At 39.0% G+C, this 17165-nt stretch overlaps 1 protein-coding gene across 6 annotated transcripts in view; it reads right to left on the bottom strand.

Moving 5' to 3' along the window:
- The window catches only part of ARNT (aryl hydrocarbon receptor nuclear translocator), an 82883-nt gene that overhangs the window by 28986 nt on the left and 36732 nt on the right, over positions 1–17165 (bottom strand). For 4 of the 6 annotated variants that reach the window (XR_008380078.1, XM_053590706.1, XM_053590707.1 and 1 more), the window contains 4 exons: positions 11561–11605; positions 8413–8626; positions 4646–4859; positions 2772–2874 (listed from right to left, as the gene is read on the bottom strand). Coding sequence is in view for 5 of the 6 variants with exons in the window: in XM_053590706.1 (XP_053446681.1) it covers positions 2772–2874; positions 4646–4859; positions 8413–8626; positions 11561–11605 (576 nt within the window). In the remaining variant the exon portion in view is untranslated. The remainder of the gene's footprint in view (positions 1–2771; positions 2875–4645; positions 4860–8412; positions 8627–11560; positions 11606–17165) is intronic. The other 2 variants (XM_053590710.1, XM_053590708.1) reach the window with 1 other exon arrangement.

Below are 17165 nucleotides of genomic sequence, written 5' to 3' on the forward strand. Positions count from 1 at the left end.
CTATGTCTTCAAGTTAGCTATGTACCACATATTGGGATACTCCCTCCAATCCTACTTCCCCTCTATCATTTCCTTAAAATAATAATAAATAAAACATACAGCTTAATATGTTCTATACTCTGTTCTACATATTTTTACATATATTAATTCATCTAATCCTTATAACTTTATGACATTGATATTAAAATAACCTCCAATTTTAGATGAAATCAAAGCAACAAAGTAGTCATGTAATCTGTCCAAAATTTTAGATAGTGTCAAAACTAGGATTCAAATCCATAGAATACTACAAATTAAAACAAAATCCAGCAGCCTGAATCCAGAGGCTGTAAATCGCAAAGCCACAAAATAGTCAATTTTGTACCTCTTCCAGAAAACGTTCATTAATATTCTACCCATCATTTCTAACAAGCATCCTCTCAGTAAAATGTAGTCAATTTCCATTATACAACTTGAACTTACCTTATGACTTTAAAAGATGCCTTTGCTACCTGGATAGAAAGGACCACCATCTTTTCTACAAAATCCTAAAATATATGTTGTTATGTTATTTATTTATTTAGAGACAGAGTCTCACTCAGTTGCCCTGGGGTTAAGTGCCATGGCATCATAGCTCGCAGCAACTTCCAACTCTTGGGCTCAAGCGATTCTCTTGTCTCAGCCTCCTAAGTAGCTGGGTCTACTGGCACCTACCACAATGTCTGGGGTCTCGTTCTTGCTCAGGCTGGTCTCAAACTCCTGAGACCTCCCAGCTTAGTCTCCCACCTTAAGGCTAAGGTAATCCTCCCACCTTAGCCTCCCAGAGTGCTAGGATTACAGGCATGAGCCACCACACCCAGCCTAGTATACAATTTATAAACACTAAACACTAACAGAAAGAAATAAGGAAATCTCAAATTACTAACAAACGAAAAAAAAGAAGAAATGGTCTAAGTAAATGGATGCTTCCTTATAACACAAGAGAAAAAAATACAGGTCAGACTACTATGAATTAAAACAAAATCCTGTATCAAACACACTAAATAATCTGGGGAAATTCATTTCTCTAAACCTGCTTTTTCATCAGCAAAATGGTAACCACGAATCTTAACCCTATGAGGCAGTTGTGGGGACTGAATACAATGACAGACACAAAGCACCTGTCACAGTTCATAACATGGGAGGAGTTCACTAAAATGTTAGTTCCCCTACCAAATACTTTTTTCTGTGTTAAAATCCATCTGTGTCTTGAGAGTTAAATTTAATCCAGTTGGAGCTTAGATTAAAAATTTTAACTCCTTTGACAGAAATAAAACCTATACTCCCATATAATCTTTATTATATCTATAACACTATCCCAATAAAAAGAACAGAACACAAAATGGCAACATTGAGAATATTCTCCAAAATATTGAAAATGTATGTCTTCAAGAAAAAGAGATTACTAAAAAATTTAGTCCACTGTATTACCCAGATAGTACATTATTTTCACCTGCTAACTACAATCTTGGGCAAGATAAGATAAAGTTTAGCATTAGTGGAAGAATCACATTTCATTCATTGTGCATCAGTGTTCAAACATTAAAAACCAATTAGTTTTATTAAGATGAATTTATTCATCTGTGGCCTAAATAAAGCATTTTTAAATCCACTACATGCTCCTTGGTAACAAGCACTCAAGAAACATTGTTTTTGTCTAATAATAGTAATCTTAGAGTTATACTTTCAGAAGGTAGTGTCAAAGCTAGGATTCAAATCCACAGACTACAAATGAGGCTATTTAGTCTGAATACATGTGCAAACTTTCAGATAAGAATTTTCACTTTCCTCTAATATCTGTAAAGATGCTTTTATTTCTACTTATATCAATTAACATTCAAGATTTCTGTGTCCTCCAATGTTTCTATGAAAATATAGGGGCGGCGCCTGTGGCTCAGTCGGTAAGGCGCCGGCCCCATATACGGAGGGTGGCGGGTTCAAACCCAGCCCCAGCCAAACTGCAACCAAAAAACAGCCGGGCGTTGTGGCAGGCGCCTGTAGTCCCAGCTGCTCGGGAGGCTGAGGCAAGAGAATTGCTTAAGCCCAGGAGTTGGAGGTTGCTGTGAGCTGTGTGAGGCCACGGCACTCTACCGAGAGCCATAGGGTGAGACTCTGTCTCTACAAAAAAAAAAAAGAAAATATAAAATCTGAAAGGAGGGAGAAGTGGGGAAAGGAAGAGCAGAGAGAGGGAAGGAGAGAGGGGGGTGGAGCCTTGGTGTGTGCCACCCCTTTTGGAGGCGAGACACGATTGCAAGAGGGACTTTGCCAAACAAATGCAATCAGTATAACCTGGCTTATTATACCCTCAATGAATCCCCAACAATATAAAAAAAAAAAAGAAAATATAAGATCTGTTTTTTCTGCCTCCAGGATATGAAAGGCTATTTAATATTATGTGACTATGATTAGTATTAATTTTTCCATGTAAGTTAAATAGCAAAGTAAAATACATTAAGAAAATCTAAAGTAAAAATTTCTTTTTTGGTTTGAATCATAAAAAGATGATGCATGTAAGCATACAGTATATAATTAGGACATTTTTCATTAGTATTAAAGTAAGAGAAAAACATTAAATTTTGAAAATAAATCAATTTACCAAATGTAACTTAAATTGGAAAGAACTGGCCAATTAACATGCTGATATATCTTTATAGTAGAATGAAACAGAAGTCTTGAGTATTATTTGATGGAACAGAGGACCCTAAGCTCTTAATTCTTCTATGGCAAATTGCAATGCTCACCCTGACACTCACCTCATTCGGCAAATAAATGATCTCCTTGAGCCCATACACATCCTCATAGAAGACTGCTGACCTTCCTTTTTCACTGTTCCAGTCTTTAGATCCAAGATACGCCCTGAAGGAGGAGGATGTGAAAAGCATTGTGTTTTTTTGTTGGGAGGGGAGATACTGGAGGCAAAGACAAGTAAGCATCCTGTTCTTGCCTTCACTCTCCTCAATCTCCTTGCTTATAACAGAATAGACCAGCAGGAGATGGGTATTTTTCAAGCCTAAAATATTTCATTTCTCATCAATGACTCTCACTCTTAAAGTTCAAAGGCACTTGTGCAAAGGGAATATAGCAGTGGCAGTGGTGGAAAACAAAGAGGCAAGGCTATCTTCTTGTGCTTGATTATTTTTATACATACATACATAGACACAGTTTATGTCACTGTTTAAAAACAAGTAACTTTATATGTCATGGAAACACTTATCTGTCTCAAGCAAAAATTGTTTCTTCCCTTTATTATACAGAAAACAAGGACAACTTCCGGGGAAAATGAAAACTAAAGAAATGAAATGCATAAAAACATAACAGAAGGGAAAACTGAAGACCAACATTAATATTATCATATTTAAATTTCTTGTATTTTAACTACCTTTTTTTTTTTTGGAGACAGAATCTCACTATGTTACCCTCAGTAGAGTACCATGGCGTCACAGCTCACAGCAACTGGGCTTAAGCGATTCTCTTGCCTCAGCTTCCTAAGTAGCTGGGACTACAGGTGCCCCCCACAATGCCTGGCTTTTTTTTTTGTTGTAGTTGTATAGCTGGCCCAGGCCAGGTTTGAACCCACCACCCCTTGGTGTATGTGGCTGTTGCCGTAACCACTGTGCTACCGGCACCAAGCCTTAACTACCAGTTTTTATCCCTTCCACTTTCACTTTTTTTTTCTAGATGTGCTCAGGAACAGAACTGACGTAATTTTCCTAGCCAAAACCATGGCAAAAGGATTGAATAGCACTGAAATAGGGTGAAAAAAGAAAAATAATACAGATCACAAAACAGCAATAAATATCTTCTTTTTTGAGACAAGAGTCTCTGGTGCCCAAGCTAGAGTACTGCGGCATCACAACTCACAGCAACCTCAAACTCTTAGGCTCAAGTGATCCTCCTGCCTCAGCCTCCCAGGTAGCTGGGACTATAGGCACCTGCCACAACACCTTGTTAGTTTTTTTATTTTTAGTAGAGATAGGGGTCCAACTCTTGCTCAGGCTGATCTTGAACTACTAAGCTCAAGCAATCCACCTGCCTCGGCCTCTCAGAGTACTAGGATTATAGGCGTGAGTCACCATGCCCAGCCAACAATAAATACCTTATATGCTGACCAATAACAATCTGCTATAAATAAAAATCTGTTATCACAGAATGTAGCACAAAGCCAAGCACAAGTGGGTAAAAAAAAAAAAAAAAAAAGCCAGGTAATTATCCATATAAATGAGACAGAAGCATAGAAAATTCTTTTTAAAAAGGCTTCTGTTATACATTTTGGCTTTTACCATTTATACTAATATTAAAGTAAACTTTTATATGGGGGTGGCACCTGTGGCTCAAAGAGGTAGGGCGCGGGCCCCATATGCTGGAGGTAAACAAGTTCAAACCCAGCCCCGGCCAAAAACTGCAAAAAAAAAAAAAAAAAGGTAAACTTTTATATGAACATTATCACTAATGAACTATTTTCTAAATATAAACCACAAGTCAATAATCTGCATGTGAATAAAAAGAATTGATATATTCATTAAAGGCTTCAAAAATTCTAGAAGCCTTGCCAAATTCAATAAATCTATACTTCAGAAAAAAAGAAGAAAGGACTTTCCATTCCTTTTCCATCCACATTAACTCTTACCTGTCAGGGCATTTTCTGAAGTGGACAGCTGCTCCCGAAGTTTGTCCACATCGTCTGGGTGCACCTGATCATAGAGTGTGCTGCCAAACCATTCCGACTGTGGCTGGTTCAAAACAGGAGCTACGGAATCAGAGACATAGACGACTCGGCCTGTCTCACATGACACAATAAACAGAAAGCCATCTGCTGCCTCCAAGATTAAATGTTTCAGTTCCTGCCCAAGGAAAAGAAATAAAAATTAATACTAAACTTTCAAAAACAACATACAGGAAATAGTAAGATGCTTCAGGCCATATGCGTCTCTCCATATGCAACTGCTGGCTCACCTCTGATCCACAGTTACAGGTTTCCACCCTAAATGTAATTATCTCCATTGACAAGGTTTTTTCTAACAGGTATTTCCTCAATTTCCTTATGTTACTATCCACCTCTTTATCTCAGGACTCAAGAGGGTATATAAAAAGGCTTATTACTAACAATAATTGACTTGATTCTATCCTAACTGATCTCCTTTTAGAATCTTGCTTGACAAATATTCCCATTTTGTCTTTCCCCTCATGTCTATAAAAACAACGTTTTCCAAATTCTATACAAATCTTCCCTTGACTTGGTTCAACTTGTCTCTGTTTTTCAGTGACAAACATAGTGAATAATGTTCTACTTACTGGCTCTATTCCCTTTTCAATTATTTCTCAATCCCAATATAATCTTTACTATCTATAAACTACTGTATTGATTTTTGGGAGGTTACTAATATCTTCCCTTTTCATGGAAGATTCATCATTTTATTCAACCTCTCTGCAAAATCTCAGAAATGTTCTCCGTTCTACCCTTTAAATTTTATTTTCCCCAGCTGCTTCTATGGCACTGCTGTCCAATTTTTTATTCCTCTTTTGCTTTAGGCTCAATTTCCTCTGTTCAAGTCTTAAACATAGACATTTCCAAAGTTGTATCTTATGTCCTCTATATTCATACTATACTTTCTTCCTGGGGAATCACATCACTCCTCTCCACTATGATATAATATCCAAGTCTATATCCCTAGCCTTACCTAATTATTTTTCTTGAGTTTTGAGCAGACCTGAAATCCAAGTATCTGTTAAACATTTCCAAATATTCTACCAGCTACTCAACAGCAACATCACAAAACCTCAATCATTATTTCCCTTTCCAAAAAACAATCTTCTGTGTTCTTCTAGCATTCCCTTACTTAACAATATTCTCCCGAACTAGAAGCCTCCAAATTTAACTACTCTCCCTCACATTGTAGTGATCACTGAGATTTATCAATTCTACTTTCCAATGTATGTCACTGTCCTAGTCATCTTACACCAATGAAGCAGTCTCTCTGCTTTCTCTCTCTTCATTCTATCCTTAATATCCACATCAAGAGTAAATAATGTCTTTCAATGTTAATAAATTTCTGCAAACTAAAACATTTTGACGACTCCCCACTGTATAAATATTTAAACCTAAATTCTTTAACATCTAAACATTCCATCATCAGATCCCAGCCTACCTTCCTATTATCATCCCTAACATGCTAAACCACTTGACTTTCCTGAGTAACCCAATTACTCTCACACTTCTAAGTTTTTGCTCAAGTTATTCCCAAAAGCAAAAGCACTATTGCACAACTCCTCATTTTCCATAACTGAACTTCTATGGGACTTAGTATTACATCTCTATTATAGAACTAGCTCTGTGTTTGTAATTTATTTACATGTCTATTTCCACCAATGACTACCTCTTAACTTCCTTCAAACAAAGCACCTACCTGGTTTGCCCACAAACGCATAAATGGAGCTTGCTGAATCAACATCTGCATGTGTACTACTGAAGCAATAGCATGTACAGCTATAAAAAAATCTGTGCTCAGTGTAACCTGGCTTATTGTACCCTCAATGAATCCCCAACAATAAAAAAAAAAAAAAAAGAAAAAGAAAAAGAAAAATCTGTGCTATGTACGCTTTTAAGTAGATCACTTTATTTGGAAAATTCTTCTTTTTTTTTTTTTTGTAGAGACGGAGTCTCACTTTATGGCCCTCAGTAGAGTGCAGTGGCATCACACAGCTCACAGCAACCTCCAATTCCTGGGCTTAAGCTATTCTCTTGCCTCAGCCTCCCGAGTAGCTGGGACTATAGGCGCCCGCCACAACGCCCATCTATTTTTTGGTTGCAGTTCAGCTGGGGCCGGGTTTGAACCCGCCACCCTCGGTATATGGGGCCGGCGCCTTACCAACTGAGCCACAGGCGCCGCCCTATTTGGAAAATTCTTATTCCTTTCTCCCAAACCATATTCCTTTCTTCTTTCTAATCCTTTAATTAAAACAGTGGCATGAAGTGCACCTTTGATTGATGTTATAATAAATTTTTTCCTTCCTTGTATTTCCTGTATTTTCCAAATTTTTCTGCAATGACCTTGTGCTACTTAAAATAATTAAAATAAGGGGCAGCGCCTGTGGCTCAGTGAGTAGGGTGCCGGCCCCATATACCGAGGGTGGTGGGTTCAAACCCAGCCCCGGCCAAACTGCAACAAAAAATAGCCAGGCATTGTGGCAGGCGCCTGTAATCCCAGCTACTTGGGAGGCTTAGGCAAGAGAATCGCCTAAGCCCAAAAGCTGGAGGTTGCTGTGAGCTGTGATGCCACAGCACTCTACCGAGGGTGACAAAGTGAGACTCTGTCTCTGGAAAAAAAAAATAATAATAATCAAAATAAAACATGCTTTCCTAACCCTGAGAAGTCTTACCTAACCACTCTCACTCAAGTCTGGTCATTGAATTTACTTTAGCCATCCCTCTAGTGTATATTTATCTAGTCCCACATAAATTACTCTAATAACAAGAGGGGAAAAAGCATTTCCTTTCTAATACATTTTCCTGCTGTTCATTTTTTTTTTTTTTTGTGACAGAGTCTCACTTTGTCGCCCTCAGTAGAGTGCTGTTATGTCACTGCTCACAGCAACGTCCAGCTCTTGGGCTTAGGCGATTCTCTTGCCTCAGCCTCCCGAGTAGCTGGGACTACAGGCACCTGCCACAATGCCTGGCTATTTTTTGTTGCAGTTTGGCTGGGGCCAGGTTCAAACCCGCCACCCTCGGTATATGGAGCTGGCACCCTAATTACCTAGCCACAAGCACCGCCCCTATTTATATTCAGACTGAGTTCCTGAAAAGCATGAAATGCTTCTGCCTTCTTTATTTTTTTCATCATTCATCAAAGCATAACCCTGAATAGCAATAACTGCCTGTTAGACTTCTGTCACCAAAACTGGAAGCTGCTTCAGAGATGAAAGACAGATTGTACCATCCTTCATAAACCTAAAGCCAAAGAAGAGGACTAGTTTTTTGTTGTTGTTTTTTTTTTCCTTTTTTGTGGTTTTTGGCCGAGGCTGGGTTTGAACCCGCCACCTCTGGCATATGGGGCCAGAGCCCTACTCCTTTGAGCCACAGGCACCGCCCGGAAGAGGACTGGTTTCAAGGCCACTGTCATTTCCTCTCTCTGTGATTCCACTATCCTTACACTTTGCAAGCTGCGTTCATGAACCAAGTTCTAAAATATCTATAACCTTCCTAAATACTTTTCACAACTCTTCTCTACTTCTCACTGTCCCAGTGCTGATTAATATTATAGCCAATGACTGAATTAATTTTCCTATGATCTGAATTTTTCCTGAAAAGCTGATTGTTGTTAAAAAAAAAAAAAAATCAAAATTTTCAACAGATTCACCCAGATTCTAGACCCTCTCAGAGTTGTGAGTCCCAGAGACCTGATCAGTGAGGAAAGATGGCTTATAGGAGCCATCAGTGGATGTGTTGCCAGTTCCCCGCAAGGACTTCATGTGAGAAACTGCCATGCGTAAGATGGTTAGCTTGTCTGGTTTTCGAGCCAGGGCACTACAGGTGGGTACCATATCTGACAGTTCTGTGATGTACGCTGTCATCTTGTTCCGTCGCCGCCGTTCAATTTCACTATGATTTTCCCTGCATGGAGAGAAAGAAGCCCCATCCAGCTGGTCACATCTGGTCATTTGGCAGCAGGGAGAGTGATATGGATACCAAGTGGCTGCTGAAGAATGTGGTATTTACATTTAGTGATGCTCAGTCTCAGAAGTTAAAGTAAGGTTTGCCAACCTTCTCATGCAAAGCAAGCCTGAGATAGAACTAATAAGACAGACAGACAATAAACAGATTTTGCAATTCTTTCTCCCGAAAACGTCACTTTCTATGTAAATTATCTTATCAGAAAAAAAAGTTTCTTTTTTTTTTTTTTTCTTTGTGTAGAGACAGAGTCTCACTTTATTGCCCTCAGTAGAGTGCCGTGGTGTCACACAGCTCATAGCAAGCTCCAACTTCTGGGTTTAGGCGATTCTCTTGCCTCAGCCTCCCGAGTAGCTGGGACCACAGGCGCCCACCACAACGCCCAGCTATTTTTTTGTTGCAGTTTGGCCCTGGCTGGATTTGAACCCGCCACCTTCAGTATATGGGGCTGGCGCCCTTACCCACTGAGCCACAGGCGCTGCCCCAAAAAATGTTTTAAGGAATGACAGTATTTAAAAATGCTGGCTCAGTGCCCATAGCCCAGTGGTTAGGGCGCTGGCCACATGCGCTGGCCACATGCACTGGTATGGTGGGTTTGAACCCAGCCCAGGCCTGCTAAACAAACAAACAAACAAAAAATAGCCAGCGCTGTGGTGGGCACCTATAATCCCAGCTACTTGGGAGGCTAAGATAAGAAAATTGCTTGAGCCCAAGAGTTTGAGGTTCCTGTGAGCCATGACACTCTACCGAGGGCAACAAAATGAGACTCTGTCTCATTTAAAAAAAAAAAAAAAAAAAAAAAATATATATATATATATATATATAGTGGCCAGGCACCAAGGCTCACACCTATAGTCCTAGCACTCTGGGAGGCCAAGGCAAGGAGAATCACTTGAGCACAGGAGTTCAAACCTGCCTCAGAAAGAGACCTGTCACCACCAAAAATAGAAAAATCAGTTAGGCATTATGGCAGGCACCTATAGTCCCAGATACTCAGGAGGCTGAAGCAGAAGTATCACTTGAACCCAGGAATTTGAGGTTGCTGTGAGGTAGGCTGAAGCCTGGTGCTCTAGCCTAGGTAAGACAGTGAGACTTTGTCTTTAAAAAATAATAATAAATTAAAATAAATAAATAAAAATGTTGATTTCATTCAAGTTCCTAAGAGACAAATAATCTCCACATTTACTAATTTAACTATTTAACGGCTAGAAAATGATCAATTTCTGCCAAATCAAGTATGTTGCTCAGTAGCTAATATAACAATTGATTAAGTAGAGATTCCCTTGGCCTGCAAAATGTTACTTTGTTGTAAGCTTCTCCCTTATTCACAACATTAGAAGGCAGAATTTCAAGATTTTGAAGTTTTATTTGTCCCGTTAAAGTCCTACCTTCTTTATTTGGGTGTGGTGCCAATACAATGAACTTAAGAGACTTAAAATAGCATCTACTAGAGGTCTCACAGAGATCTCCACTCTGAGAAAAAGTGAGTTGGGGAGCTGGAGTAAAGTAGAGTGGAGGATGCTTAAAAGTCTGAAAAGAGATCATTTGGATCTCACCAGGATAAGCAGACCACATCTCCAACAAGGACCTCACAATCAGGAGAGAAGAACATCATTGTCAAGAGTTTTCCAACAGGAATTTTAGAAAGCCCAGGAGGTTCCTCAGTGGAACCATGGGGATGCCTCAAGGAAAGCACCAAATAACATACTATATTTCTACTTCTACTTGAACAGCTTGGGTTTATCTTCTATCACCATTTAAAGATTTCGTTTGAACAAAAGTTCTTTGTCAAAAAAGAAGGGGGAAAAAAATGAAAGTAATAACCTAACATAAATCTCTTTTTTATGTGAAGAACAAACTGAGGTCGAGTAGTAGCCTCTTCCCAGGGCTGCCTCATTCCTAGGGCAGGGCTTTCTCTACCACATCATGCCAAGTCAGTTTTCTGAAGAGTGAAATAGTTAGTAGGAGTCATAGGCTGAAATGGCAGCACAGTGAATGTGTGGCCCAAGTTAAAGAAGTAAATGACAGATAAAAGGGGGAAAACAGTAAAAATAGGTGCTGGTATCAAATTAATGATCTATTTCCTAAGTCTCAAAAGTTAATCACAAATCCCAGAGACTAGAAAACAAAAATATTTGAGCACAATTCTGCAATATTTTTATTTTATGAACAAGAGTCTCCAAAAAGAACTGGTGAGTTAGCTTTCCAAATGGCAAAAGGACTCATTGCATAGGTCCATGTTTAGTTATTTTGCCAGAGACATGTAAAACTCTACTTTCAATCTCAAAGCACCCATCTTCCTAGTATAGGACAGGTTTCTGACACTGAAGTACAAAAACCTGATCTGGCTACATCAAGGCAGCCAAAATTTTTCTGGGGAACCACCACAAGAAAGAATTCAGTCACCAAAGCAACACTAGTTCTTTGTGATGGCAATCTAAGCTATTGAATCCGTGTAGGAAAATAAAGTGAGTATTCTAGAGAGGTGTAGAGTAAATACTGAGGCCTAAACACTGAGAACTAACTGTACATACAGATTATTTATTGGTTTTCTAATAAAAAGGGTATTTCCCTACTAAAGAACCAGCCAGCACAGCTAAATTATTTCTAAAAGCTTTCTGTTCTGTGAAACTTAATGCTGATGAGAAGAAAAAAATTTTTTTAACTAATACCAATTTCTTAAATTCCTAAGTAAAGTTCCTTCAACCCACCACTTTCTGATGGGATAAGCCAAAGTTCCTGTTACATCTAAACTTCTAAAAATTCTTATCATCTCTTGCCATAGATAAGGAAAAATACAGAAAGAAAAGGGTAAGAAAAATGACAGAAAAAGCAGCATATTTTGTTTAATCATGCTAAAAGACACTGTTCTCCTACCTGGCAAGTCTCTCTTTATCCGCAGAGCTCTGCTCATCATCCGACCTAAAAACAGAATTAATGAACTAAGCTAAAATTAAAATAAAAAGGAAGGAAGGAAATAGGAAAGGAAAAAAAAGGAAGGAAAGAAGAAAGGAAGGGAGGAAAGGGAATAAGAAAAGGAAAGGAGAAAGGAAGAGAGAAAAGAAAATAGAGCAAAACAGATGCAGAGAAAAAGGGGAGGGAATGGAAATATGGGCAGGAATCACGCCTGTAACTCTATAAAGCCATCTGTTAGAATAAAGAAAAAGTAACTTGCAAGGTAAATATCAACATAGAAGCATATATATATATATATAATTTCTATACCTTTATATCTCTATATAAAAGTATTATATTATGATCTGAACACAGCATTTTGCCAATCTCTGTAGGGACCAAGGATATACAGAATTGGAATAAAAACCAATCAAGGGAATTCAGGAATGCCATTTCATACACTGCTCCCAATCTGGAAAGAAAATGATATTCACATGTGCTACACTACAATGAACAAATTAAGAGTAAATAAAAGAGGTGTTAAGTGATCATAAATATAAACCCTCCTATACACACTCACATATAAGAAAAAACAACCAACCAGATTTCACTGGAGAAATTATATAAATAAAACTAAGAACAAGGATTCTGCCATGTCCTCTACCATTAACTTGTTCCTAAAGTAATTCTTAATTTCACTTTAGTCACTTTATCTTTTCTATGCAGTAAAGACACACAAGTACACCCCCAGTGACAATGATCCCTCCCTTAGAAGAGGATACAAAGGATTACTATTAAAATATTCCAGAAAAATGGGATACTATAAAGAGTGAGTGGCAACTGAAGAAACATTTAAGTGTTGTCAGGCCAGTACAACAGTATTAAATTCCATTTTAAATATAGTAGAATCTCTGTAAGTTGACCACACAAGGGAGTGTAACAAACTAGTCAACATAAGGAACTAAGACTATTGTACTGATAGGTACACGTGGTGCATGTCCAGTCTATGAAAATGAGGTCAACTCAAGAAGGTGGTCAATGTAGGAAAGTAGTCAACTATAGAGGCTCTATTGTATGTCTATTTTATATAGATATATAAGGAAGGCCCAAACAAAATGTCTACGTATGACATATTAACAGGCTAAAAGAATATGTAGCTATTAAAAATAACAAATACATGGCGGCGCCTGTGGCTCAAAGGAGTAGGCGCCAGCCCCATATGCTGGAGGTGGCGGGTTCAAACCCAGCCCCAGTCAAAAAATAAATAACAAATACAATGACTTTATCAACATATGAGAAATTTTCTATATGACAGGCAAAAGAAAAAAGACAGAAAATAAAAGACTAAGAATAAGAAGAATATAAAAATGTATGTATATATTCTGATGAGAAGAGAAAAATAATTGAGTGATATTAAGTAGTTTAGAGTTGCATGGTTCTTGGGTTATTTCTTCCAGATAGTTACTTAACAAAATATAAAACATTTTTTTCAAAAAGCTGAGAAAAATGACCAGGCGCTGTGGTTCACACCTATAATCCTGGCACTTTGGGCCAGGAGTTTGAGCTCAGGAGTTCAAGACCAGCCTGAACAAGAGTGAGACACACACTCACACCTATCTCTAAAACTAGCCGGGCATTGTGGCTGGTGCCTGTAGTCCCTGGTAATTGGGAGGCTGAGGCAAGAGGATTGCTTGAGCCCAAGAGTTTGAGGTTGTTGTGAGCCTGTGACCCACTGCACTCTATCAAGGGGCAACAAAGTGAAACTCTATTTCAAGAAAAGAAAATAAAGTTGAGAAAATTCATATATTTTCAGTTTTGAAGACCCTTTACTGAATTCCCAAGGAGGTTATAGTTAGGTGAACTACTTTAACAAATCATTTCTTTCTTTCTTTCTTTTTTTTTTGAGACAGAGTCAATGTCGCCCTGAGTAGAGTACCGTGCCATCACAGCTCACAGCAACTTCAAACTCTTGGGCCCAAGTGATTCTCCTGCCTCAACCTCCCAAGTAGCTGGGACTACAGGTGCCTGCCACAGCGCCCAGCTATTTTTTTTGTTGCAGTTGTTTAGATGGCCCAGGTCAGGTTCGAACCTGCCACCCTTGGTGTATGTGGCTGGCGCCATAACCACTGGGCTATGGGCGCTGAGCCTAACAAATCATTTCTTAAAGAAATGAGTTCTGTTGTTTAAAAACTGTTAAATACAAGGGTACATGTATTTAACACGTGAAAGTTAAAGTACTTTAGTAAGTACATGTGAAACTTACTAAATGTAGAACGTAAATGTCTCAACATAATAACTAAGAAAATGCCAGGAAGGCTATGTTAACCAGTGTGATGAAATATGTCAAATGGTATATAAAACTAGTGTATGGTGCCCCATGATTGCATTAAAGTACACAGCTATGATTTAATAATAAATAAGAAAAACTGTTAAATACCTAAAATTCCTATGTACTATTTCAATTACTATAGATCCACAACCCCTTATCCACTTCAATATTCTTAAACGAAATGTATAAATGCATGAATGTGCACAATAAGCAGGATAAATGAAGACCAAAATAATTCAGGTCATGTTTTCATGGTTTTGAAATTTTAGTTAAGATACTATAAACTGGCTCAGTGCCTGTGGCTCAAGTGGCCAAGGCTCCAGCCACATACACCTGAGCTGGTGGGTTCGAATCCAGCCCAGGCCCGCCAAACAACGATGGCTGCAACCAAAAAAATAGCTGGGCATTGCGGCAGGCACCTGTAGTCCCAGCTACTTAGGAGGCAGAGGCAGAGGCAGGAGAATCGCTTGAGCCCAAGAGTTGGGACGTTCTGGTGAGCTGTGATGCCACGGCACTCTACCCAGGGTGACAGCTTGAGGCTCTGTCTCAAAAAAAAAAAAAAAGAAAAAAGATACTATGAACCTGTACCACCAATACTAATTGAAAAGTTGACTTTTTCTTCTGAGATGGGGTCTCACTATATTGCCCAGGCTGCAGTGCAACAGCTATTTACAAGTGCAGTCAGTGCACTGCAGCGTGGAACTCCTGGGCTCAAGCAATTCTCCTACCTCTGCCTCAAGTGATCCTCCCACCTCAGTGTCACGTATGTACCACTGCACCCAGCTGATGGCTTGACTTTTTAAATGCAACTTGAAAAACTATGCTCCAAATATTTATGTTCATTTTAGAGATGGCTCACATGCTAAAGACTTTACAAGTATCTACTTCATTGACAAATTATCATTACAAAATCTCTTCACTTCACTCCATTCCTCTTATCATTGCCACCACTCTAGCCTAGGCCCACACATCTTTATAGCAATCTGTCTTGTTATTTCATAGTATCTTCCTATCTCCCCACAGTCCAACTTCTTTTTTTTTTTTTTAATTTTATATTTAGATACACCTCTTAGCATTAAAGGCTTCCTACTCTTTAATCAATCCTATATACTGCTACTAGACAAATATCCCTACAATGCATTTTATATAATATCCTCTTATTTGAAGAGTGAGATGGCATTTTACTGCTTTAGAATAGTTTAAAACTACTCCATCTGATATTTCTTAACTCTCTACATCAATGATTCTCAAAATATGGTCCACAGACCAGTACCACCAGCAATGCATAAATACTAAATGCTCAGTTAAATACTAGATTTTGAAATAAATGGGTTATTCATTTTTCTGAGGTGGCTGCAAACTTAATTTTTTAAAAAATGATTTACTGCTCAATAATGTGTAGCATGACTTTCTATGGCTGGGCTACAAGGCTCACATCTGTAATCCCAGCTCTCTGGGAGGCTGAGGTGGGTGAATTGATTGTTCAAGACTAGCCTGAGCAAAGCAAGACCCTATCTGCTAAAAATAGAAAAATCAGCCAAGTGTTGTGAGGCATCTGTAGTCCTAGCTACTGGGGAAGTTGAGGTAAGAGGATCATTTGAGCCCAAGAGTTTGAGGTTGCTGTGAGTTATGACAAGATGGCACTCTACCCTGGTCTCTGTCAACAAAAAATAAAAAATAAACTAAAAACAAAATACATATATATAATATATAGCATGACTTTCTAAAAAGAAAACCAATATCCAAGCTGAGAGGAATTTATTGTTTAATAAAAAGTAAAATGGCCAAACACAATGGCTCATTCCTATAGTTCCAGCACTTTGGGAGGCTGAGGCAAGAGGACTGCTTGAGCCCAGTAGTTCAAGACCAGCCTGGGCAACATAAGCAAGACACTGTCTCCAATTAAAAAAAAAAAAAGCTGAGAATAGTGACATGGATCTGTAGTCCTAGTGATTTAGGAAGCTAAGGCAGGAGGATTTGCTTGAGTCCAAGAATTCAAGGCCCGAGCGACAGAGCAAAACCCTCTTTTTTTTTCCTTTTTTTTAAGACAGAGTCTCAAGCTGTCACCCTGAGTAGAGAGCCGTGGCATCACACCTCACAGCAACCTCAAATTCCTGGGCTTAAGAGATTCTCTTGCCTCAGCCACCCAAGTAGCTGTGACTACAAGCGCCAACCACAACACTCAGCTACTTTTTTTATTATTGTTGTTGTTGCAGTTGTCATTGTTGTTTTAGCTGGCCCAGGCAGGAACCCACCAGCCTTGGTGTGTGTGGCTGGCACCCTACCCACTGAGCTATGGGCACCACCCAAAACCCTCTTTTAAAAAAAAGCAAAGTAGGGCGGCGCTTGTGGCTCAGTGAGTAGGGTGCCGACCCCATATACCAAGGGTGGCGGGTTCAAACCCAGCCCTGGACAAACTGCAACAAAAAATAGCCAGGCGTTGTGGCAGGCACCTGTAGTCCCAGCTACTCGGGAGGCTGAGGCAAGAGAATCACTTAAGCCCAAGAGCTGGAGGTTGCTATGAGCTCTGATGCCACACCACTCTACCAAGGGCAACAAAGTGAGACTCTGTCTCTACAAAAAAAAAAAAAAAAAGACAAAGTAGGGCGGCACCTGTGGCTCAGTGGGTAGGGCGCCGGCCCATAAACAAAGGGTGGTGGGTTCAAACCCGGCCCCGGCCAAACTGCAACAAAAAAAAATAGCTGGGTATTGTGGCGGGCGCCTATAGTCCCAGCTACTCGGGAGGCTGAGGCAAGAGAATCACCTAAGCCCAGGAGTTGGAGGTTGCTGTGAGCTGTGTACATGGCACTCTACCAAGGGTGATAAAGTGAGACTCTGTCTCTACCCTCTACCAAAAAAAAAAAAAAAAAAAAAAAAAAGAGCAAAGCATATTTCACCATCTTGACAGGTAATTTAAACAAATTTGTATCAATAGAAACTCATACTCATCTCTATAATAAAACTGTTTCTCTATGCTTATTAATAAAATAAAACCATTATTTGTACATCTTTTATTTGTAGAGATCCATTTAATAATAAATGCAACCACAAAATCTAGAGTTTCTCTGGAAAACAAATAGCAAGCACATAGCTATAGATACCACATATACAGAAAAACTGTGTATAAAATATACCACTAGTTAAAAGCCATGTCACCTGAACATAAATTATAGTTATAATACTAAGTCTCACCAGCTTTCAGAATAGGAAGAAGAGTAGACACAGTAATTCACTCTCCTGGAGATAAAACTGAGTATG

The sequence above is a fragment of the Nycticebus coucang genome, chromosome 5 (assembly GCF_027406575.1).
Source record: "Nycticebus coucang isolate mNycCou1 chromosome 5, mNycCou1.pri, whole genome shotgun sequence".
Taxonomy (NCBI): domain Eukaryota; kingdom Metazoa; phylum Chordata; class Mammalia; order Primates; family Lorisidae; genus Nycticebus; species Nycticebus coucang.